Source organism: Melopsittacus undulatus, chromosome 15 (genome assembly GCF_012275295.1).
Source record: "Melopsittacus undulatus isolate bMelUnd1 chromosome 15, bMelUnd1.mat.Z, whole genome shotgun sequence".
Taxonomy (NCBI): Eukaryota; Metazoa; Chordata; class Aves; order Psittaciformes; family Psittaculidae; genus Melopsittacus; species Melopsittacus undulatus.
In genome coordinates, this window is record NC_047541.1 from 1,772,304 (window position 1) to 1,796,183 (window position 23,880).

Genomic DNA, 23,880 nt, shown 5'->3' on the forward strand with positions numbered 1-23,880 from the left:
TAAGTACAGATCTAACACCCATTCCTGCATCTTCAGATACATCTAAAGCTGCACGCTGCCATTTTTTGCTAGTGAATACATATGTGTTATCATACGAGATAGGAGGCATATAAATACCCCAGCAAACTTCAACAGGTAAATGCATTACATTCTCCTTACTCTAAAAGCCCTCACAAACATTTACCCTTTTGCTTCACCCTCTGAAGGCATTTGAGAACATGAACATAGCAACCTGCAGTCCTCAAGCACTACAAGTTGAGTAATGTGCTCTCTGTGTGTTAAGTAACAGCAAAGCATTCTGGTTGCCTTTGTACAGGACTTGCGTACAGGAGCTTAGAGTAGGATTAAAATGGATCTTTATTCTGATGGAGAAGAGCAAGAGACATAAGATTTGAGAAGGGACATGGTGTTTTCCTTGAGTAGTATTTAGAAATGAGAACAATACTCATTCCTTTTAGCTTCTAAACAGAGCTCAGCTATGAATGTTGAGACACTGGAAACACACGTGATGATTACAGCTCCCTGGCACAGACCCCAGTAAACTCCTCTCTATACCTGCCCTGTCTTGCCAAACCAAGGCATATGTGCTTCACTGGCAAGACTCAGCTGTGTACAAGCATTGTCCCGAGCTGCCACCCCGGTTCACATGTGGGCTCTATTTCTGGTACCTTTTCAGTTCATCCTACCCTTAAAAACATCAGTGCAAATACTGCACTTGGACCAGGGTTTATGGGGTATTTTGTTGCCAAACATGTCTTGAATTTGGATTCTAACTCTTGTCCTTAGGCAAAAGTAGTCATGATTTATAGAAGACAACTGCAAAAACTGCCCAACTGACCTGGATAACGTTCTAAATCACAAACCATTACTAAAAAGCACAGGGTACGGTTTGTTTTTGTAAGTCTGTGAACAGCAGGATGTAATGATGCACATTCTTGTTTTGCATCTGTAAGCTGTTCCTCACCATTGGGTTAGAAATCTCAGTTCATCTGTAAATGAACAACATAAAGTATGCTAGCCCTGTTTCCGTAGTTTGCAGCCCACTGTCTTTGCCAACAGATCTGATGGACAATGCACCTGCATTCCTGAAAGGCATTTCTCTATTTCCAAGTCCAATTTTCTTTCACATATCCCCCCACTTCCAGCCTCTAGCTTGGAGTCAGATATACAACCTGTTCCTCTCCATCATCTTGCCCTGGTACCTCCTCCAGAAATAGAGAGGACTATCTTAGGAATGGGTAACACATGACATAGGCAGATTCACTAGATGCACTCAATACATTACTGCTTTTGCACATGGCCCATATTGTGAAATCTCCACTGCTTATATACATATGAAAAGGTTTTTATTCAAGCCCCAGGACACAATGCACTTCTTAATACTACAGTCAGCAGAAATGGAACATGAAACCTTTCCAGATACACTTCTGTATTCTGTGTAACATTCCAAGATTAAGTAATGCCATGGAAAAAGACCAACACACACAACTTGAGAAGTGGAACCAGCTTCTCTTTCTAACTGTCATTGAAGGACTCACTCAAGGAGGTATGATCCTGGAATCACTGCACAGCCGACCATGATTTGAACATGGATTTATTCATGCTTCTCTTGAAGTACCACCAAAGGATGTTTCTTGGTTGTCTTCCCTGCACCAACAGCTTATACATGTGGCTTGAAACCATCAATGTTAGCTATCTTCATTAACATATTGTATCTCTCAGCACAATTTGACCCATCTGATAGTGGCTATGGTACCTCACAGCATCTCAAGTGATGCAATTTGAAGATCATGAAAGCTATACTGTAGAAGACATACTGAAATGTTGTGGTGTTCAGTGAGACCAGATGAACAGATGACAACAGTCTGCCCCCAAATAATGTTAAGGTATATAAAACATTCCACCACATTTGACTTAGCTGTTTGTCCTTTCAAAGGTGAAGAAGTTCACTTTGCCTCTGAGTGATGAGACACACCAAGTATCCAAAGCATCAGAAATCTCATTATCACTCCTGTATGGAAGCTGGTAATTGGTGCAAGATAATTTAAACAACCTGTTCTGGTAAGTGCTCCTGCTGAAAATGCACCAGGAAGTGCCTTTTTCATCTAAGCATGAAGGTTAAAACCAGAACAAATGCAAGAATTCAAAGCAAAGCCCAAGCTAAACGGCTTAAGGGAGCACCACTCCACTAAACACTGTGAGCACCTAAACAGGGCAGAAATCTGGATTTTAGGGACTTCATGCAAGCAAACATAATATGAACAGACAAGACAAAAGGTACATTGCCACCACAGCTGGAAATAAGGGGACTCCAGTGCTGGAAAGTCTCTGAAGGAAACTCCTTGCTTCTAGCAAGATGAATAATACACCTGGTTCCCTACTTGTGAGCAAACACTACAAAGGAATAATTAGAAACTATCTGACCTGAAACCCACATGCCCATTACTGTGGTATTTTTCCACCTACTATGGGTGAAACAGAAGATGGGCTGGACCTGGAAGGGGAGGGGTGGAGTGGCAGCACAAGATGCTGATTTATAAAGCACTGGCAAACACTGTTCTTTCTCCACAGGCTTTGGACAATGAACCCGTCCTGCCTTAAAGGATGCTGAAGTGCAAGCAGGACTGCAGCTAACATCTGCTGGGCAGTGGAGAGGGAGCTACAACCTCTGTGAGCTTGTGCACTCCAACAGCCAAAACTGCCCTGAGCCACTTCATTCTCCAGCTGAGCTTTTGCTTTTCATCCAGAGACTTTAGCTTGCCTGTTTCACTCCATCAGGGAAGGAATAAACTCTCCAACATGGTAAAGGTGAGTACACTGTTCACAGAACTGCTGCTACTGCATGGCTGTTTCTTCTTAAGAACAAGCATTAAGTTGTAATACAGATATCTGTATTATAAATAAGAGTTAAGTGAAAAATGGAACTGTTTAATGACTCAGATGTTCACTGTAGATGGATATGCACCTCTGATCCTAAAAAGTAAAGAGATCAGAGTGGACGGGGAAGAATTCTAGGAATGGCTAGTTTCACAATCAACAGTTTCATGCACACTATCCCTTTTGCAATGCCAAAATCTGAGATTTTATGCAAACTTGCAGGTTAAAGGCTATACATAGATCCTGCATAGAAATGATCAATAGATTTTACTAACTTCATTGATTTTCTTTGTAATTCTCCTCTATCTGCTTAAGCTCTCACAATAGAGATCTGTTTTCTTCTTCTCCTCATCTCTCTAAGGGGATTTGAAAAGCTGAACAGATTTTTTGGCTAGGATTGTTAAAGAGAGGAGGAGGAGAAGGAGGAAGGTGAAGGAAAAATCTCAATAGAGAAACCAGACTGTGAACCTTCAGGGAGGTAGCAAAAAAATAGGACTTCTTATAACAGACATGTCCTTTATTTGGGATCTGTAGCACCAAGCAAATTCAAATGCTTTAAGGAAAAGCATTTCAGACTTTCAACTCCCTAAACCACTCACCAGCTCTTAGCTTTTCCCTTCCTTGAGATAACAATGCCAAGACTTCAACATTCCTCTCATTAAAGGGCATCTGAGGATAAGACGCCACTTTTGGGTTCAGAACAGTATTAACATGTCCCAGTCCTCTTGTTCTTTAATTGTTGCTTCCATTACTTGATCTCTCTGGTTTAGTCTGCATGTAATTAAGACATCTACTCTCAACTCATCTGAAATATAATCTCTATAGGAGTACAAACACAAATGCCCTGCAGAGTGTGTATGTACTCATTGCACAGACAGCAGCCTAGGAGCTTTGCTGTCCCACTAGTAGAGCACACCATCAGATAAGATCCCATATGACTGTTATGAAGCTCTGACGCTTAATCCATAAGGAAGCCTCTGAAATGGGGTCAACCAATAGTTCTTCCAAGGCATGGCATGTAGTTTACAAGGTAATTAGGATCTGGAACATTATGATTAGGGAAGCTGGTTGAATTAGCAACACAGGAAGTTTGCCCTTCAAACTACAGTATGAAAAGTTAGGAAACAGCTCAATCCCAAGTTATTAATCAAAGCAAAACTTTCCCACAGGAAGTTCCCAATGAGATTTTCCCCTCCCTTTTCCTTTACAAAACCTATTGCTTTTACACTGATTTCTTCTTGGAGCTGATAAATGACTCAGTGGCTTTGAGATCCTGGGGCAGCATTTCTACACTTTGTGTTAGACCATAAAGTACTACAAGTGTTGCACATCCCTAAAGGAATCATGCAATGTACATCTGCTGAAGACCTGCCCATGATTACGGTAACACTAAGTTGCTAGGAGTAAGAGACAGCAGCAATGTGTAGCTTGTCTAATAAAGTAGATTTGTCACAGTTGGACTTGTTTGTGGTATTTTTTACTGCTTCAAGTCCCAGCAGATGCTCCCACCAATGCCAAAACCTTATTTCTTTTGCAGAAAAAGTCTGATATTTACTCGATTGAGATCTATGGAACAAGAGATGTAGGAAAAACAGAGTTTGGAGAAGAGGAAAAGTACAAGGACTTAAAAGGCAACAAGAAACAAAAGAAGACAGAAGAGCTTAAGAAAGAACTGGAACTGGTGAGTGCTGCTAAGCTCCTATTACAGCAGACAGCCTCTACCCACTGTCTGAATGAAGTCTGGTGAAGAGGAGGGAAGTGCTGATGCATGGTCATTTTAACTCAAATCCTAACACAGGATTCACTTCCTCATGCCAGAAGAAAGTTGTGCAGGATTAATACCTATCATGAACTGATAATTCTAGCTTAAGTAAGCCACTGATAGTACAGAATGTTATCTCCTCAAATGCAATAACTATAACCAGTATTTCCTAGGAACTGTGACTTGCACAGTGAACCAGGAAAGAGATGCTTTGATCCAGAGATTTATAGCAGATCTAAAAGCACACCTCAGCTTTAAGCACAGAGGTTTCCCCCCTCAAACTAACTGCACTGTACTTCAAGGACACTGTATTAAGCTCAAGAAACGTGTGTTTTACTCCTGGCTTGCTACTGATCTGCTGGCTGATCTTGGAAAAGTTGCTTCCTCTTGATACTTTTCAGTTTCCCAATCTGAAAAATGTAATTACAGTGACCTCTTTTCTGAATAGCTCTGAGAGCAACTCAAAGGAGACTACTCATGGGCCAGATGATGTTTCAAAGGCAAGGAACCCCTAAAATGGACCATCTGTTTACCCCATCATGTTTCCGAGATCTACCCCATACTAGCTAAACAATTCCCAATGTATCTTTGCCAGCAGGGATGTAACATTACTCCCATGTTTCTAAAGAGAAACCAAAGCACAGACAAGTTAATTGACTCATCCAAGTACCAATGAATCATTCTGTGAAAACAATTGTGAGATCTCTCGCTTCTTGCCTTCTAAATCTCAGTTTGGCACAAGATATAATTAGGTCAATGATACCAGAGGTGTCACTGCAGGGAAAGGAGAACTTTGAGATTTCCCTCTCCCACACCCTTTTTAACTGTGGTTGGAGTCATTTCACACACCCTGTCAGTCAAATGCAGACTGCTGTCACGCATACCCTGACACCACACTCTTTCTTCTATGAACGTACTGCCTGAGGTAGCAAATGCTCAAGTCCTGTAGCATGTAGAGAGGATCTGTTTATCTCAAAGCAGCACAGATATGTGTAACAAGCAGTATTAACATGAAATCCCCATTCTGCTCACTATCATTTTCTCTCTCTTTTGGAATCCAGGATGACCACAGGCTCAGCGCTTCAGAACTGGAGACCAAGTATGGTACCAGCATCAGTGAAGTAAGTGCATAGGGCATCACTAATCAGTTTGCCTCTGGGTTACCCAAAGCTTTCTAGAAGCAGTAGGAAAGCATTCAAACTAACACACTCATATGTGGAGATGCATGAATTCATGCTCCAAATAAAGCCTAAGCCAGCCAACGTGCAGCACTGACCTGGATTTAAACCAGAGCTTCTCTCAAGCCTGAACTACTGCTCTGAAATCAAAATCCCTGTACAAAACATGACCTCAAAGTTCCCATCAGGACCTCTGCTTTCCTATAGTTTTATCCAGTATTTAGATTTCACTACAATTCATTTCTCACTGGCAGCATCTGTAACAATCCATAGCAAGAGTGCACTGGAAATGATTTTATCTTGAAGGAAACACTAGATTTGAGAAACTATACACTTGAGTCCCTTTGACACCAAACATTCAGATGTCAAAGCAACGAGGTCAGAGTACAGACAAGAATGTCAAGAAACCCACAAACTACAAACTTCTTGGTGGAAATGCAGGAACAGCAGCAAAAGGTTTTCCCACCTTTCCAAGCACTTAGTACAGGTGCACTTGACAGATAACTGACAGAATGAAACCTCTGAATGGATACAGCTCCATATTCAATGCTCCAGTAAAGGAATACCTGTTTCTTCCTAGCAGATAACCAATAGTAGGCACTCTGAAATCAGAAAGGTTGGAAGTCAAAGCTGCAGGTTGCTACAGCTCATCTGTGAAATGACCAACAACATTTAAGGGTAAACCAGAACCTGTTTTATTGTGACTTCCTTCTAAACATGCCATTTACCTTCGCAGGGTCTCTCCAGTGCAAAAGCAGCACAGGTTTTGGCACGGGATGGTCCCAACGCACTCACTCCTCCCAAAGCCACCCCTGAAATCGTGAAGTTCCTCAAGCAGATGATAGGAGGGTTTTCCATTCTGTTATGGATAGGAGCTGTCTTCTCCTGGATTTCATTTGGCATTCAGCTTGCCCAGGGAGCTGAGTCACCCTTTGACAATGTAAGTAGTCGAATAACCGCAGAGTATTGGAACCTGTGACAATCTAAGTCATTTAAATACTACTTCAGTGTTACTCAGTAACTACAAGGAGGCCTTTTATTCTTTCAGCACTCTCCCTCCAGTACTGAATGTTTCTGATAAATGCTCAAATACCTGACATACCACTCCTGCCTAAGAGTGCCTATCCGAAGGTTTTATAACCACGTAATACTTGAGTACTTATAACAGCAAAACTAAAGTGCACAAAGAGCTCTGGAGTCTTTGACTCTGTTCACTTACGAGTCACTCTGCTAGGAATACAATCTGTCCAGGTTTGTGTCAGGTATAATTTAGAGAGAGAGATGGGAAACTTGCAAGTAAAAGCTCTTTCCATACTCAAAAAGCTTCATTTGATCATTAACCTTGAATGGTCTTTTCTCCAACTATCTTTTACCCTCATTTTAAGTCTCCTGAAGCAAGAGAGAACTCTAATGTATTCTAGCAGAAGAAATATTGAGTATTTGTCTCAAATTAACCAGACTGTGTCTTTCATTGATCAGCTCTACCTTGGCGTAGTCCTGGCACTGGTTGTCATCCTCACTGGCATCTTTGCTTACTATCAAGAAGCTAAAAGCACAAACATCATGGCCAGCTTCAGTAAAATGATTCCACAGGTGAGAACAACCAATGCATTTCATTTGAGACAAGAGTTCATTCTAATAATGCACCTCAAAGTGGCAAAAGCACAGCAAGCCTTACCTGAACATAGCCCTTGAGGTTTAGAGGATGGCACATTGCCCATTTTTGTCACACTTGTGTCTTTCAGCAAGCTCTGGTCATCAGAGATGGAGAAAAGAAGGAACTGCCAGCAGACCAGCTGGTGGTTGGAGATATTGTGGAAATCAAGGGTGGAGATAGGATCCCAGCAGACATTCGTCTGATCTTTGCTCAGGGTTGTAAGGTACGTTGAAGAGCATGGGGTATTACAGCTAAAGATGGTCTGCACACCCAATATGAGTGATTAGAGCTTTCATAAGTCATAATCTAATTAAATCATAGACTGCAGCAGCTATACTGTGATGCTCAGCTCATTTAAGACTAACAACTCCACTCCCTGAACACTAAAAGCAGCCATTACATCCACACCATGTTCTAGCAATGCCCTTTGCCAGGCCAGAGGCAGAAATACCAATAGATTAAGTTTCCACAGACCTGTGGGCAGATCTTCAAACCATGTGTTCTTTCAGGCTGCTACTGAAATCCCAGTGACAGACACACATCATTGACAGAGCTGAATTCCTATAGAAATAGAATCTTTCAATGATAACAGCAACTCGCTCAGAGAAAAGGAAACAAGAGATGATGGCCCTGTCACCCATTATTGAATGTGTCACCACCTTGCCTTCTGGGCTAGACATAACTGCATATGACTAACTTTAATCCAGGCTTATCTCCGTTTCATTAAAGGTGGACAATTCTTCACTCACAGGGGAATCAGAACCACAGTCTCGCTCCTGTGACTTCACCCATGAGAACCCCCTGGAGACCAAGAACATTGCCTTCTACTCCACCACCTGTGTGGAAGGTACGTACAGAGAAAAGGGCCTAATAGTGGTTTCATTGCAGTCTTTCCATTGTTATGTTAAGAACTGCCAAGTTGCAGATGCTTCTGAGTACTTGTGGATGCTCCTGTGTGAGGGCTCTGCATGCAGAAAGGGGTTGTTCCTATTCTCAACATTCAAAGGTATGTGTGTCATACCTGACAGTCTATCTGCTACAAGACTGTACAGTGCCCAGGCTAGCACTACAGTCCTACTGCAATGCAATTAAATGCTGTAATTAATAAAAATGCTTCACATTTTCCTTTCTCTTCACCAACATGTAAGACATCTAAGGGGAACAATGTAATTCTGGGGTGAAGTATCAGTCACGCTAAGGCTGAGAAGGGTCTTTGTCTGGGTTCAGAATACAGAAGCAGTCTCTCCTGGAGCTGAGAGTCTTATTTCTTTAGTATTTTATTGACAGGGGTTTATGACAGTATTTTATCTCTTTATCTCTCCAGGCACTGCTACTGGCATTGTAATCAACACAGGGGATCGCACTATCATCGGGAGGATTGCCTCCCTCACCTCAGGAGTAGGAAATGAGAAAACACCCATTGCTATTGAGATAGAACATTTCGTCTACCTGGTGGCAGGAGTAGCCATTTCCATCGGTGTTCTGTTCTTCATTATATCTGTCTCTATGCGCTATAAGATTCTGGATTCCATCATCTTTCTAATTGGCATCATTGTGGCCAATGTGCCAGAGGGACTGCTGGCCACAGTAACAGTAAGTCTATGTTTGAATTCACTGCTTGCCTCTGTAATAATCTTAAGTCATCATCACTGTTCATCACTCCTAAGTCATTACAGTACAACACTAAGTAGGGAACAACAGACTACTGACTATCTATTAAGTGACTGAATTTGAAATAGCAGTGGTTTATTCCATGAAACTGGAATTCTGGCATAACTAATCTTATAACAGTTAACCTTAGAAGCTGCAGCACTACGATCCAGTTTGAAACAAGGCTCTTCAAGTATTGTTCTCCCTCAATTGCTAACCAGCAGAATAATGTGACTCATTTCCCTACAACCTGTTCCTATTTGTACCCTAAAAGTCACATTCCTCTTAATAACCCATATAAGGCAGCACTAATAATATCACTGGCTGAGAAAAGAACCATTTCAGGATTCATTAAGTTATTGACTAGGAGCTTCCCCCCACCAAATACAGGTTCTTCCATCTAAAACCTCCTCTAGACTAATATAACATTGTTATTTCTATTAGTGAGTTCTTCTCAGCAGCAGATGTGCTGATTACAGCCAAACCTCTGCTCTCAGTGATGCTATTACAAAAGATAATTCTTTCTAAAGCTCTCTCCCTAAAAGAAAATCATCCCAAAATGAACACACTCCCCCCAGGCAGAAGTATGTACTCCCAATGCATCACTAACTGTGCCTCACCAATAGTGACCTGAACTTCTTCTGCCAGGTGAGTCTGTCTCTGACAGCAAAGCGGATGGCAAAGAAGAACTGCTTGGTGAAGAACTTGGAAGCTGTGGAAACACTTGGCTCTACCTCCGTCATCTGTTCTGACAAGACAGGGACCCTCACACAGAACAGGATGACAGTTGCTCACCTCTGGTTTGACAATCAGATCTACTCAGCTGACACCAGTGAAGATCAAACAAGTAAATATGGCGAGGGGGGATCTGGAAAGGGGCAACTACCTGGATCAAAGCTGCATGTCTACAAGCTGTCAAACTGGTGTCAATGGGAATGCCTTTAGCTAGATAGACCAGACATGTCTGTCTTCCATGCATAAGTGTAGTGTGCAATAGCAAAGTCATTTTGTCATGCAGAGACATGAAAAACTGAATTAATATCTGAATTTGACTCACAGAAAGTAAGTCTGGAGGAGGTTCTGGTCCAAATCCTTTTGCTGACAGCAAATTTAGTTGGGATATAAACCAAGCACTGTCATATTTTGTCATGACAAAATGATTCCATGTAACCCAGAACTGCTAACTGATGGATGTAAGGGTCTGCATCAAATTGGTTTCCTGTAACAGAACCTAAAACAGAACAGTTTTCTTCTGCAAGTAATTCAATCCTCTTGTTTCAAACTTAAGTTACTGCTTCCATCATGTAATATGCTAAAGGACACAATGTGTATTTTGCTTCCTCTCAGCCCAGCCTTTTGATCAGAGTTCTCCATCATGGACAGCATTATCAAAGATTGTAACACTCTGCAACCGGGCAGAATTCAGACCAGGACAGGAGAATCTCCCCATAATGAAGGTACTGCCTACTACACATCAGCTTATTTCTCCCCCTCTGAAACAGTAATACATCAAGTTGTTCTGTTTGGCTTTAGTAATCACCAGTTTCTTCTGTTGTGCACACAGAGAGTTGTGGTGGGTGATGCCTCTGAAACAGCTCTGCTGAAATTTGCTGAAGTCATTTTGGGTGATGTTATGAATATTAGAGCACAGAACAAGAAAGTGGCTGAAATTCCTTTCAACTCTACCAACAAATTCCAGGTATGTTTCATTTTTGGAGATTACACCAGATTGTTTCCAACGTAAAACCACTTCTATCACTGGGTCTAATGCAACTATCTGTGACCTGGGAATCTTAATGGGGTAATTCAATGACAGAGGAAATTTCAGCCATAGTAACTAAAGCTCATTCTATTTGATGGAATGTTTGATATCCTCACGGAGAAGAAGAAACATTACTTCAATGCGAAGTGACCCAAACTAGAACCAAATGAGGATCACATATATTCTTTGCTATCTCTGGCACACAGCTTTCCATTCACAAGACCGACGATCCCAATGACGAACGCTTCCTGTTGGTGATGAAAGGCGCTCCTGAGAGGATTCTGGAGAGATGCAGCACCATCATGATCAATGGCAAAGAAGAACCACTGGACAGTGAAAAGGCAGAAGCTTTCCAAACAGCATACATGGAGCTGGGGGGCATGGGAGAGAGAGTGCTGGGTGAGTGCAACTAAAGGGACTATCAGAGAACTGTGGTGTAAAATGGGGGTTTAAACCTTGGTGCAACCTAGTGTGTTTGGAATGCATTCCTCCTGTGCTAGAGGGGAGAAAGGAAAGCATACAGCCTCCTAAGCAGTGTTAAAAGCACACTGATGTACACTAAGATATCTGTGGCAGAGATGCCCTTTACTGCTCTTAGGCTGATGTTGATCTGCTACACTGAAGAGCCAAAAAACCCCATGAGTAATCCACAAAGGAAACCACTCTTCCCTGCTGGCAGTATCCCTATCTTTGCCGCATGGAATACTGACTCTGTATGAACTTTGATGTGAAGGTTACAATAGCAGGTCAAAATAAATCCCCATAAAAAGCTATTGGTTAGAGACACTAGGGTTCTATGGTCAAGAGCAAAGCCTTAAGCTACAGAACAAGTTCTCTTTCTCCCACTACTTCTTGTACACCACATGAACATAAGTTTCTTTTCAGGTTTCTGCCATTTGTACCTGCCTGAAAATGAGTTTCCAGACACCTACTCATTCGACACAGACTCCATGAACTTCCCAACCTCCAACCTGTGCTTTGTTGGGCTCTTATCTATGATTGACCCACCTCGCTCCACAGTGCCAGATGCTGTCTCAAAATGCCGCAGTGCTGGGATCAAGGTAGGGATTTCACAGTGAAAAATGCAGTGATTCTACAGAAAGATTCACGATATCAAAGCTTTTAAGATCTTGCACCACATTGTCATTGAGTGTCTTTCTAGCAACAACTACCAAAACCCTTAATACTTGTTAATACCATTCTACAATTGTAACTTAAAGGCCATGAGAGACAAAACAATTTAAGTGGGAATTGGGTGGTGGTAAGTGCATAGAACCCCAGAACTGGAAACCCAAAGTGGGAAAGGGATAGATACCATCCCATCAGATCCATTTCTAGAATACAGAACCCATGCCAGCTAGACTTACTCATTGTAAACAGAACAAGGTTACAGAAACAGTTCCTGAGAAGGCATTAGGACACAGCGCTACACCTGATAAGAACTTCTATGCGTAAGTATCACTCATCTCAAGCTGTTCAAGTATAACCTGAAGCAGTACTTCTCCTAATTCACTCCCAGGGGATCCAAAAGGGAACTTTCAGCTCTGGGCAGAGAGACAATCTTACTAAAGAAAGGAAAAACAGTATTTGGAATTACCTATTTCAGATGAGTCCCAATCCTGAGGACATTTGCTATAGTCTGAAGACAGGTCTGGCACTTTTCTTCAACAAAACCAAGACAAAACCATGTTTTATCTGTGAGGACACCTCCGTCACAAGGATCTGTTTTACAAAGCAATATTCTAATGAACCTTTGAGTACACTTACTAGAAATCCTTACATAAAGGCTTCTTTATTCTGCATTATTCTAACCCTGCTGCCTGTCACAAGTTCTTCCTTTACAGCCCTGATAAACTATCACCAATAACAAGAGATAAAGAGCAGGTGTCAATATAGAGCTAAGTAATTACTGGCCATAATCTGATACTGCTATGTACACAGCACACATTTCCATGTTCAGATTCCAAACTGCTTCCTGGTCTACAACCGAGTTATTACCCCTTATCTCACTCCAGCCACTGCACACACATCCGCTTGTTCCTTCCCTAGGTTATCATGGTTACTGGTGACCACCCCATCACAGCCAAAGCCATTGCCAAGAGTGTGGGCATCATCTCAGCCACCAGCGAGACTGTGGAAGACATTGCCAAGCGCCTCAACATCCCTGTGGAGCAAGTCAACTGGAGGTAAGGGCAGGCAGACTATGGGGGATACCCAAGGGGTCAGCAGCTGAAAGCCAGAATGCCTTTGTTTCCTTATCCATCCATCCAGCATGTCACCTCTACCTAAATAACTATGTGTCTAGGTCAGTGGCTCAGCAAATTATACTTTGCACATCTGGCTGGATTTTGCTGTCACTGCCCATTTGACAGAGCACACATGCAAAAAACAAAGTGCAGAATCACACAACCCAAGGACCATCAGTCCCAATTCTTCTTTCAGCCATTAAATGTGACAAAAATAACATCCCAAAAGCTAAAAGCTCTTCACAGAAATGATGTCCTCCTCCTCTGTCCACCCTCCCACTGAGAGCCCTCTTTAAAATGCTTTTCCTGCTGTTCTGGCTGCTCAAGAAGCTTCAATGACTCCCCTCTGTATCCAGGTAACTGTAATTCACTCTGGATTTCAACAGTGCCTTTCATTCAGCACCTGCTGATTAACAACTAATGCTTCTGGAATTAACTCAATTTGTGCTCTCTTTACTACCTGCATCCATTCTATGAGTGCACTATTTTTATCTCAGCTCTTTGGTTGGAGAATTTACCCAGCTTTCCCATGGCTCTTACAGAGAAGCTACAGCAGCAGTAGTTAATGGGATGGAGCTGAAGGACATGAGCTCGCAGCAGCTGGATGAAATCCTGTGTAACCACTCGGAGATAGTCTTTGCTCGGACATCGCCCCAACAGAAACTGATTATAGTTGAAGGCTGCCAAAGGCAGGTAAGAGGTGTACAAGGGTGGACACAGATATGTCTGTAAGGTATTCATGAGGCAGTTATTGTACCTGAAGTGAAAGGATGGAAGCCAGTTTCCAGGACTCTAAGCTCTGTTTATTCCCTTTCTCCTGTGCAAGAGCATTATCCAACAGAAGCACCACAGACACTGCCTGGACAGAGTCCAAGCTGCTCAAATTCCTGGTCCAGACTCCAAACTCCCACTGACAAAACAAGCTTTCCCCAAGTTCACCTGGCTTGGAGCTGTACCCAGGGTCTGCCTTTTGCATATACATCTGGGAAGCTGCTGCGCTGCACATAAAGGTTCTTGGGTAGAGACTGTTTGGGAAGGAGCCTTCCCTCAGGAAGATAAACCCAGATAAAAACAACATGTTACCACATCCTCCCATCTTAATCTCTTGTGGCCATTTAGACCTATGCACATCCCGCCCACAGGAATGTGTAGAAGTGAAATGGTTTAGTGCTGGACTTGGGAGTGGTGGGTTCCATCTTAAAGATCCTTTTCCAGCCCAAATGATTCCATGATTCTAAGGTATGAATCCCTCAAAACATCACAGCAGGATTAATGTAGGACCAAGCCTTATCTGTGTTCCTTTCAAAGCTGTGAAACAACTCACAGGAAGCATGATTTAAGGTGTTTGTCCCATTGGCAATATGACATAGAGGAGCATGGAGGGCAGCCAGTGCAAGAGCAGAAGGGAAAGAAATGACATGTGTAGAGCTCTGAAGGAGATTCAGACTGTCATCAGAACATTCTCCCCTCAGATATGCCATCTCCAAGTAGATGCTGTGAGTTGAAAGCCGCATGACTGCTGTGCCTGAACTCTGCAGCGGAGGAGATACGGCACAAGACATTGTTTTAAGCTAAGCTTTCCAGTTAGCATTATCAGCTCTTTGGGTTTAAGATGTGTAAAAAATAAGGATTCACATTTCATCCTTTCTGAATGGCCTGCAGCAAACGTGTTCTGCACTGCTCAGACACCAACATTCCTCATACATTTGCCCCTTTAACTGATGGAAAGGAACATCCTCCCCCCTCAACTCAAGCTAGCCAGTCTACATGCTATGTTTAGTACTTAGAGCTTATAAGCCCTTCTGTACACGGCAATATTTATAGGTAGTGACACTGTGCTAAATCCCCCCCAGGGACAGGACATTCAGTATTTGTATTAATCAGGTTGTCAGGCTTTTTTCCTCACTCAGAACATTCTGTATTGCCAGGAGCTTCTGCATCAACTTTTGTTATCTGTAGTGGGAGATAACCAAGAAACCAAGTTGAATAATCAGTTTTTCCCATCTTTTGGATTCCTAGTGCAATTCTAGCATAGAAAGGCAATGTCTAGAAGTTGCTGGGATGTGAATGGGCACTAGCTGAACAGTTACATGACTTACAAATGAGATGAAAACTGACTGATTCTATAAGAATTTCACAACAAAGAAGACAAGGACAGAACAGATTCCCCACAGATGAGCCTTGGTCTTCCCCTTTATAATCCATAGAAAGCAATGATCAGATTGTGTTTTATGTGCATCTAATTAGAAGTCTGCTCTCTAGGATGTAGGAAATAGTATCCCTGAATTTCCTGAATAGTTCTTCCAGAGATTTAAAGACATGTAAAGAATGTGATTATCCTAGGGGAATACAGCATCATCTCCTCACAAAACCCACATCCTTTTGTGTGTTCCAGGGAGCAGTTGTTGCTGTGACTGGAGATGGAGTCAATGACTCCCCAGCTCTTAAAAAAGCAGATATTGGAATTGCTATGGGCATTGCTGGCTCTGATGCAGCTAAAAACGCAGCTGATATGGTCCTGCTGGATGATAACTTTGCTTCTATTGTCACGGGAGTGGAGGAAGGTAAAAGTAACGTTGCTATCCCCTTTCTCAACTGAAAGCTGCTGACACAGCACTGGTGGGGCCTCCTGATCCTTCCCTCCTGGTTCACCCCCGTTTTCTTTCTGGCTTTGGGAATGGGGTTTTGATGTGTGGAAAAGAAAGGGAATTAAATCCATTTAGAACATGGCAATCAGGCAATAAGTGAATCATCCCTCCCCTCTCATAGCCAGCATCCGTCTGCTGTCCCTGCTTATTCACACTCCAAAAGCACTTCCCATCTTGTTCCTATGCAGTTCTGAGCCTCACAAAGACACAAGCTGCTTTCTCTACGTTTTCACTCTATTACTTGCTCACACATCACCTTCACCATGCTCCACCTACAACAGCAACACATATTCCACTCTTCTCCCACCATAAAGAGCTTATGGTGTCCATTAAAGCTACAGTGTATTGTGAACAGGGACTTTTCCCTCAATCCTTGTGACTGAAAGAGATTGTTAAGTTTTCATTTCAGTTTTCAGAAGTCTCTGTGGGAAGAAGGTTGGTATTTAAAAGAACAGACCCAAAATGTATGAGGAAAGGAGACAGAAGCAATAAACGCTTTCACTTCATTTAGCTGAAACCTGACCTTTTCCATTGGAAAGCACTGATGACATTAGCCTTTATACAAGCATTTCTTTTCCCTCCAGGCCGCCTCATCTTTGATAACCTAAAGAAAACAATTGCCTACACCCTGACTAAGAATATTGCTGAGCTCTGTCCCTTTCTCATCTACATTATTGCCAGCATCCCGCTGCCCATTGGCACTATCACCATCCTGTTCATTGACCTGGGCACGGACATTGTAAGTTGGGGTCTTTGTAAGTTATTTTCTGCTGAATTCATGCCACTTTTGAGGGGCTGGGTGCAAAGAGACACATAGAACACAGGAAGATTTAGTTGCCTTACCCTGTGGCTGAGTAACAAGCTAAGGAAAGAGTAGAGGGCTAGATTAAAAGCAGGCAGGTACAGAGATGAAGAGCAGAAAGGCAAACCTGTGGAGAGGGAGCAGAAAGAAAAGACTTCTGATCCATGCTGACAAGCAAACTTAGTGTGCAAAATACAGTGTGTTTCAAGCAGGAGATCATAGAGATTGCTGCAGTTACTGCAGGGGAGGAATACCAGACATTTCATTAGAGCCCAGCCCAGGGGAGCTGAAAAGACCCTTTAATGTTTTCAGGCTCCTCTAGGCCTTTGTATTGTCCTATGATCATCAGACCCATGAAACAGTTTCAGACTTCCTTCAAATCCTTTACACATGTCAAAGGGATGCTACACGAATGGTTTCATTTGTTCTGTGTATAGTGACAAGGCAGGGTACAGCAACAGAACCACCCAAGAACAGACACCTTTCTCATAAGCATCTGAGCAGCAAACACTGGCACCAGGACTCTGATGGTTTATTTCTGTCCTAGATCCCCTCTGTTGCATTAGCCTATGAAAAAGCCGAGAGCGACATCATGAACAGGAGACCTCGTAACAAAAGGAAAGACAGGCTGGTGAATGAGCAGCTCGCTATATACTCCTACCTGCAGATTGGTACGTTGGCCCCTTCTCTGAACCCTTGTGTCAGCAGAGCAACTTTAACTGATTCATTTGTTAGGAAAGGGGACTGAAGCTCAACCCCTTCCCCAGGCACACTGACTAACTCATTCCAGTTGCTCATTGTTCAACAATATAACAGGCTTTTATCTAAAGATCAAGAACCTTAGAGCCCCAACAGCTCTAAAACTACCTTTAGATGCATGGCAAGTTTCATGCCATAGGAAACAGATCAACACTGATATCCAGCACATTCCCCTGTGCTCCTAAATTTGGCTTCTTCCTCATTTCTCCCTCTTTGCTTTCACAGGTATCATGCAGTCAGTGGGAGCCTTTGTAACCTATTTTACTGTGTATGCTGAACAAGGCTTCCTCCCTTCCACGCTGCTCGGAGTGCGAGTCAATTGGGAGAACAATGCCATCAATGACTTTGAGGATTCATATGGACAGGAATGGGTAAAGTAGCACTGAAACATCCCTGGCACTGCCTCTGTCCTCAAAAAGAAAGGATTAGGGAAAGACAGAGAGAGATTTAAATGCAACGAGAATTAGTTTTCATCTAATGGCCCTTCAGGACTCTTTAGAGCTTCCTGCCACCCCACTCCATCACACTCTATTCTTTCATCCACTCTCTCACAATTGGCCACCTTCTGATTCAAAGCCTCTGGAGATGCACCTTCTTCTCTGGACTTTATGTTTAGCCCCATCATAATCTCTCAGCCCTGCTTCTGAACAGCACTACTGTGAAGTACTTTGCAGCCTCTTACTCCCCCTCACTCATTCTGCAGGACTCACAAGACACAGGAGCCATTAATAAAGCAATATAAATACCTCTTTGTACCAAGCTCGTGCTTCAGCCTTATGATTCATCATCAGACTAGGACAACTGGCCAAAATCTGATCATTATATATCTAAATCAGAAATAACTCTGCATTTACACCTTAGCAACTGAAATCCCACTATAAAGGTTTGCAATCACCTACACAAGATACAAGTATCTGACAGAACACGGTTTGATTTCCCCTTTGCTTTGCAGACTAAGTACCAGAGGACGTACCTGCAGTGGACTGGCTACACTGCCTTTTTTGTCAGCATCACCATTCAGCAAGTTGCTGACTTGATCATCAGGAAAACACGAAGGAATTCCATTTTCCAGCAGGGGCTTTTCAGGTAAGTTTTGCAGGTGTTTTACCTGATGCATGAGAGGAGAAGTTAACCCACTGCTAATCGTAGAAGGCACCTGCACTACACTTCTACACTAGATCAGTGATTTAGTCCACTCACACTGGGCCTTTGCTCTGGCTTGAAGCAATTGTAAATCTCAGGCAAGCCCTTTATACACCTCCCCATTTCCTCCTTCATGAGAGAGGCTTTCTCTAAAGAAAAACATACTGGTTGCTCTGAAAATTAATCAGCTTAGAACTAACTCTCCATTCATTAAATTGTTGACTAGAGAAAAGGGAATTTCCTCTCCAGGTTATTAACTTCCTTATGTAGTGATCAATAGACAGAACATCTGGGCTTCTCCAAGTGAACAGAGCCTCTGAGGAGATACTCCTGGACAAACCTGCTAAGGCAGTGCTGGCTTCCCTCTGCCCCTTCAATCCCATGGAAGCCAGGGAGTTAAAAGCATCTACTGGGACAGAGACCACACATAACAGTTGGCACTTGGAGTGTTTCTGACAGGAAAGCAGGTTGTTTTCCTTTCTCTGCAGGCACAGAGCCTACACCTCTGTGTATTTCCTTCTTGCACTTACACGTGAGCCACCACGTGAAAATTCACAGTGCAGCCAGAAAACACCACTAACACACACTGCATGTCTAAAGCTTTAATCTAGGTAGGTCAGGAATGCTACCAGGAAAGACAGAGGCATATGTCATATAAGACAGTGCCACAGAGTCTGCCACTTATGTCATGCTCATCATCTGGTGCTGATCATTCCAGCTGGCTCCAGAGCACAGCCACAACACTGGATGTGGCACAGCCTCTGCATCAGTGCTAATGCATGGACAGAGGCATGTAACCCTTGTGCTTTGGCTCTCTTGCAGGAACAAAGTCATCTGGGTGGGTATATTTTCCCAGATAGGAATTGCTCTGATCCTTACCTATGGTCTGGGACACGTTACAGCCCTGAACTTCACACCACTGAGGTGAGTGTCAATGCCAATGTACTTCCCTTGCCCTCCAGGGACAAACACACATGGACTTGACCTCCTGCCAGCAGCTGACAAACAGGAGCAGGATACACATGGAGTATGATTTAAGGATTTTAACATATTCAGTAATAAATGCACAATAATAAAGTGTTTGGCTTGGACAGGGCTTGGAGCAACCTGGTCTAACAGAGGGTGTCCCTGCCCATGGATCTAGATGAGCTTTGATGTCCTTTTCAACCCAAATCGGTGCAATTTATTATGAAGGGTGGACAATTTCTTGACCAAAAAGGGTATTATTTCAATAGTTTCCACAAAAAAAAGGCAGCACTACTTTTTCTACTAGATTTACTACCAAGGATTCAGAAACCTACTTGTGTAGGTGATATTTTTCCAGGATTCCCAATATTTTGGCAAGATTTCGACACTTTATTTTACCCAAGCAACCTTCATTTTAAATATATCACTGTAAGAAATGTCCCTTTTTACTTCAGTCTTCAGAGGCTGTAACACCATCAGGCAACATTTCCTTCTCAGCAGTGTCTGGAATAGATTCATTCAGTTCATTCACTTTTCTCCCACTCCCAGGTTTCAGTACTGGTTTGTGGCTGTACCATTTGCTATCTTGATATGGGTCTATGATGAAGTCCGCAAGCTCTTTATCAGAAGATACCCAGGCAGTAAGTAGAGCTCTCTCTAGTATTCAATATAAGGTGTTCTTTGCCACCCTTTCACTCATACACCCACTTTAGCTGCTGCTGACAGGTAAATTGCTTAAAACCAGACCATTTGCACCCAATTTTCCTTTCCAAGGAGAACATAACTAATTTCCCCATCTCCTCTCTCCTATTGCAGGCTGGTGGGACAAGAACATGTATTATTAAGACACATCCTCATCACTGTCTTCTTCCCCCTTACGGAGATCTTCTCCCCCTCCTGACAAAGCCTCTGCTGCTTGAATGTCCTGTCTGTGCAATATCAAGCATGGGTTCGCCCCATGATGGGGTGAAGGAATTTCATGACTATGAGAAGAAATAAGGACTTCAGAGGTTGATGAATCACCTCCCACTGTACTGTAACGCTGACACTTGTCTCGAAATTGGAAAGCTACCTATTTTTGTGACAAGCACAATTTTCCCTCATGCAAACTTGGAGAACATCAAGAGGAAAACACATGTAAAGGGGGAAAAAAAGACAGAAAATCCATATGATCCAAGGCATTAATTTGCACTAAAGGTGGTGTTTGACGATTTTCTTGTTTTGGTGGAACCGAATTGCAAGCAAGCGCATACATAAACCTGTATTCCCTTAGCAAGGGTAAAAATGCTGTATAGCAGTAATTTGATAATAAAACTTTTTCCAGAAAACAATTCTCCTTTTTACCTTCTTATAAAGCCTATGAGAAATGGAGTGGAACAGGAAAGGACCTGACCTGTGCCAGGGCAAAAAGGAAGGAGGAGCACACATCCTTTGTGTCCCCATTAACAGATCAACATACTTCAAAGCCTTGTTCAGTTATGATAAATACATCTTGAATACCAAGACACAACTGGCTGATTGGAACCCTTTGAGACATCAAATTCAACATTCACTTTACAGTCTTTATGGCAAAATAGACGTTAGCATGCATTAGATACATACTGGAATGGGTTACCCAAGGAAGTTGTGAATGTTCCATCCCTGGCGATGTTTAAGACAAGGTTGGACAGAGCCTTAAGTGACATGGTTTAGTGTGAGGTGTCCCTGCCCATGGCAGGGGGGTTGGAACTTGATGATCTTAAGGTCCTTCCCAGCCCTAACTGTTGTATGATTCTATGAGTTAAAGTTCTTTAATATGGTCATTTTAACAAGAACCAGGAGGTACCATACCTTGTTTAGACAAAGGCGAACGATAAATAATGTGTGTTGATATTTAGCATTTAAATACAAGGCTAGACAAGCTTTAGAGAAGACACAAAGGCGGAAGAAGAACTGTTATAAGAAACAGCAAGAGGGAAGAACTGAGGGAGGGGAAAATTGAGTGTTTTCCAGTTTAAAGCCTCTTCCCAAAAGTGCACACCTTTATATGATAGCAGCTACTTTGCATTTTATGAGCCTCTTCCTCAAAGCTCCTCTCCTTAATACCTGGCTGGGTATTACAGGAGTATCAATTATATTGGCTACCAGCATTTCTCACATACAGACATCGTTACAAGGGAAGAAGGAAGAGTGACAGAAAATAAGGATGTAAACAATGGGCGAGTCCAAATTGCAGCTATATGTGCTGTTTATCACTTGGTAATGCACCGACCAGTATGTGGGGTGCCAAGCTGAGTCATTTGTCAGAGTCAGGACTGATTTGTTTTGTCTTCTGCTTAAAAGATAGGGAAAATATGAGAAGCTATATGGGCGACCAACATAGCCCATATATATATATAGCAGAATATAGAATCTGGTCTACTTCAAAAGCAAAATACATCTTCTAAAACCAAAGAAAACTGTGGCAAAGAAAACTGGACAGGTTCTTCACTCACAGAATACACAAAGCTCCAAGAACACTGAGACATGCAGTGGTTGCTCTGCAAGAACACCTAAAGAGTAAAGAGTCTGGTTTCTCCCGCTGGCAGAAGACCCAATATACAGCAAATTCTTACAAGCAGAAATGTCTTTTATTGTGCTCTAACTGCTGATAGTTATCAGCTCAAACACATCCCTCTGGAAGGACAGCAGAGTACTGCCACTGCCAGCTGGACCCTGTTCTGTTTCTGGCCTCCCTTTGATACTCAGTCAACAGATCACTTCCCTGCTAAGGCAAAACAAAAACACACTCAGGAAAGTGTATACACACTGAAACTGTATACACAGAACCTCAGCATCAGTCAACACAGCAAGAAACAGACAAAACCACAGAGCTACAGAAGAGGAATTCCCCAGGATTTCAAGGCCACAATCATCTGCCTTCCTCAGTATTTTCCTAGGAACAGTCTTTTGTCTATCACAAACCATTAGGTATTTGCCTGACAAATGCACCCTCCCCAGTATCAGGGAACTTTGACACATGGATGTCCTTGGCTCAAAGAAGAGGCAAACAAAGAAACTGGGAGGAAACAAAGAAGTTTTGAGAGGAAAACTTGAAGGAATGGGTGCAATGCATCTATTTTAGCACCAATGTATGCCCTAAGAGCAAAACTCTGTCATAATCATATCTGGAAAAGGAGCAAACTTATATCTCCAAGTCAAATGCTCCTCTGCATTTCAAATGCTGCTTTAGCTCCAAGCCCTCTCCAGGGACTAAGAGTAGTATGCACCCCAACAGCTCTATAGTTTGGCTACCTGTGACTCCACCACACCAACATCTTCTTTGGGAGCACAAGATGTACTTTGCAATCTGCTGCATCTTATCAGTGCCTCAGTAAAGTCCAAATCAGGTTTGCAAAGCAACTGAAAAGCTAAGAAATAGGAAGATTAACATCATTTCCAGGAAAGGCAAAGCCCATGAACGCCTTGAGGTAGATTCACTGTTTCTACCTTTGAGACTTTCCAGTATTACAAAAGTTCTCAAAACCATGAAGGTAAAATGGACAAACAGGTGTGGAAAGAAGGAATCCTACATTTTCTCACTGGCATGCATAGTATTCGTTAGAACTATTAAGTCTGGACTGCACAGGACAAGACAGGTCATTGCATAATAGCACATGTGGGAAACAGCAGGTAGGACCTTCCAGTCCAGTGTAATGATCCCCTGTTAACATCTTAACTAAGGCATGAGGTTATGGTATCTGATGCAAATGAATGTGGAACTGTCCTCAAACACAGGCCTCATTTAACCCAATAAAGTCAGAAAGCATCACTGTACCCATCAAACATTGAGTCTATACCCAAGGAAAAGTGCAAAGACTATAATACAAACCATTTGCAAACTGAAATAAACACACACAGGCATCTTCAATCTCATGAGGGGTTTTCAAGTGGCAGTATCACACATCAATTCTTACACTTAGTGCTGCAGCATTTACTCCATTTGTATCTGTTTTGTATCCCATTTGTGAGGAGGTTAAAGACATTCACCATGGCATGGCATCTTCTCATTCTAGTGGCTATAGACATCCAGCTACTTTTCAAACCTGGGCAGAATATGCACACTACGATCCAGAACTGGAAACACTGAGCTAGCAAACTCTTTGTGTGATAGCTGAGAAGGAAAATAATTTACTTTCCTGGTGTATATACATCTCTTCCATTTAGCCTTGCATGGTCTGTATCACAAGCAGCCTTCAACCTTGTGTAGGTTTCTTAGTACTACATGCATGCCATTCTTATAGGAGGCATGAGAAAACATGTAGGAACCATAGCCATGGCCCATGTGTGCTAAAGCCTGAAACAGAAAGAAAATGCAATTCCTCCACTCTGTCTTACTTGTGAATTCCTTTAGTCAGTGCTGCAGCCTCAACAGGAATAAGCATTGCTCTCTCTCAGCCAAGTAAGCAGCA

At 42.5% G+C, this 23,880-nt stretch overlaps 1 protein-coding gene across 1 annotated transcript; it reads left to right on the forward strand.

Annotated features, from left to right (window-relative positions):
- Positions 1-2,564: 2,564 nt before the first annotated feature.
- Positions 2,565-20,778, forward strand: ATP12A (ATPase H+/K+ transporting non-gastric alpha2 subunit). Its single transcript, XM_005142756.3, has 23 exons — positions 2,565-2,808; positions 4,415-4,558; positions 5,701-5,760; positions 6,554-6,757; positions 7,297-7,410; positions 7,563-7,697; positions 8,204-8,321; positions 8,799-9,067; positions 9,773-9,971; positions 10,472-10,581; positions 10,689-10,823; positions 11,093-11,285; positions 11,772-11,947; positions 12,936-13,072; positions 13,675-13,825; positions 15,528-15,696; positions 16,365-16,519; positions 17,130-17,253; positions 17,567-17,712; positions 18,294-18,427; positions 19,307-19,408; positions 20,000-20,091; positions 20,267-20,778. The coding sequence occupies exons 1-23, from the start codon at positions 2,800-2,802 to the stop codon at positions 20,293-20,295; spliced, it is 3,105 nt and encodes a 1,034-aa protein (XP_005142813.2). The 5' UTR covers positions 2,565-2,799; the 3' UTR covers positions 20,296-20,778.
- The last annotated feature ends 3,102 nt before the right edge of the window (positions 20,779-23,880 follow it).

Excerpts from the sequence above, each read along its gene's own strand:
- ATP12A (XM_005142756.3), top strand. Across the intron at positions 5,761-6,553 it reads ATGGTACCAGCATCAGTGAA|GGTCTCTCCAGTGCAAAAGC; the intron begins GTAAGTGCATAG and ends TTACCTTCGCAG. Across the intron at positions 7,698-8,203 it reads TCTTTGCTCAGGGTTGTAAG|GTGGACAATTCTTCACTCAC; the intron begins GTACGTTGAAGA and ends GTTTCATTAAAG.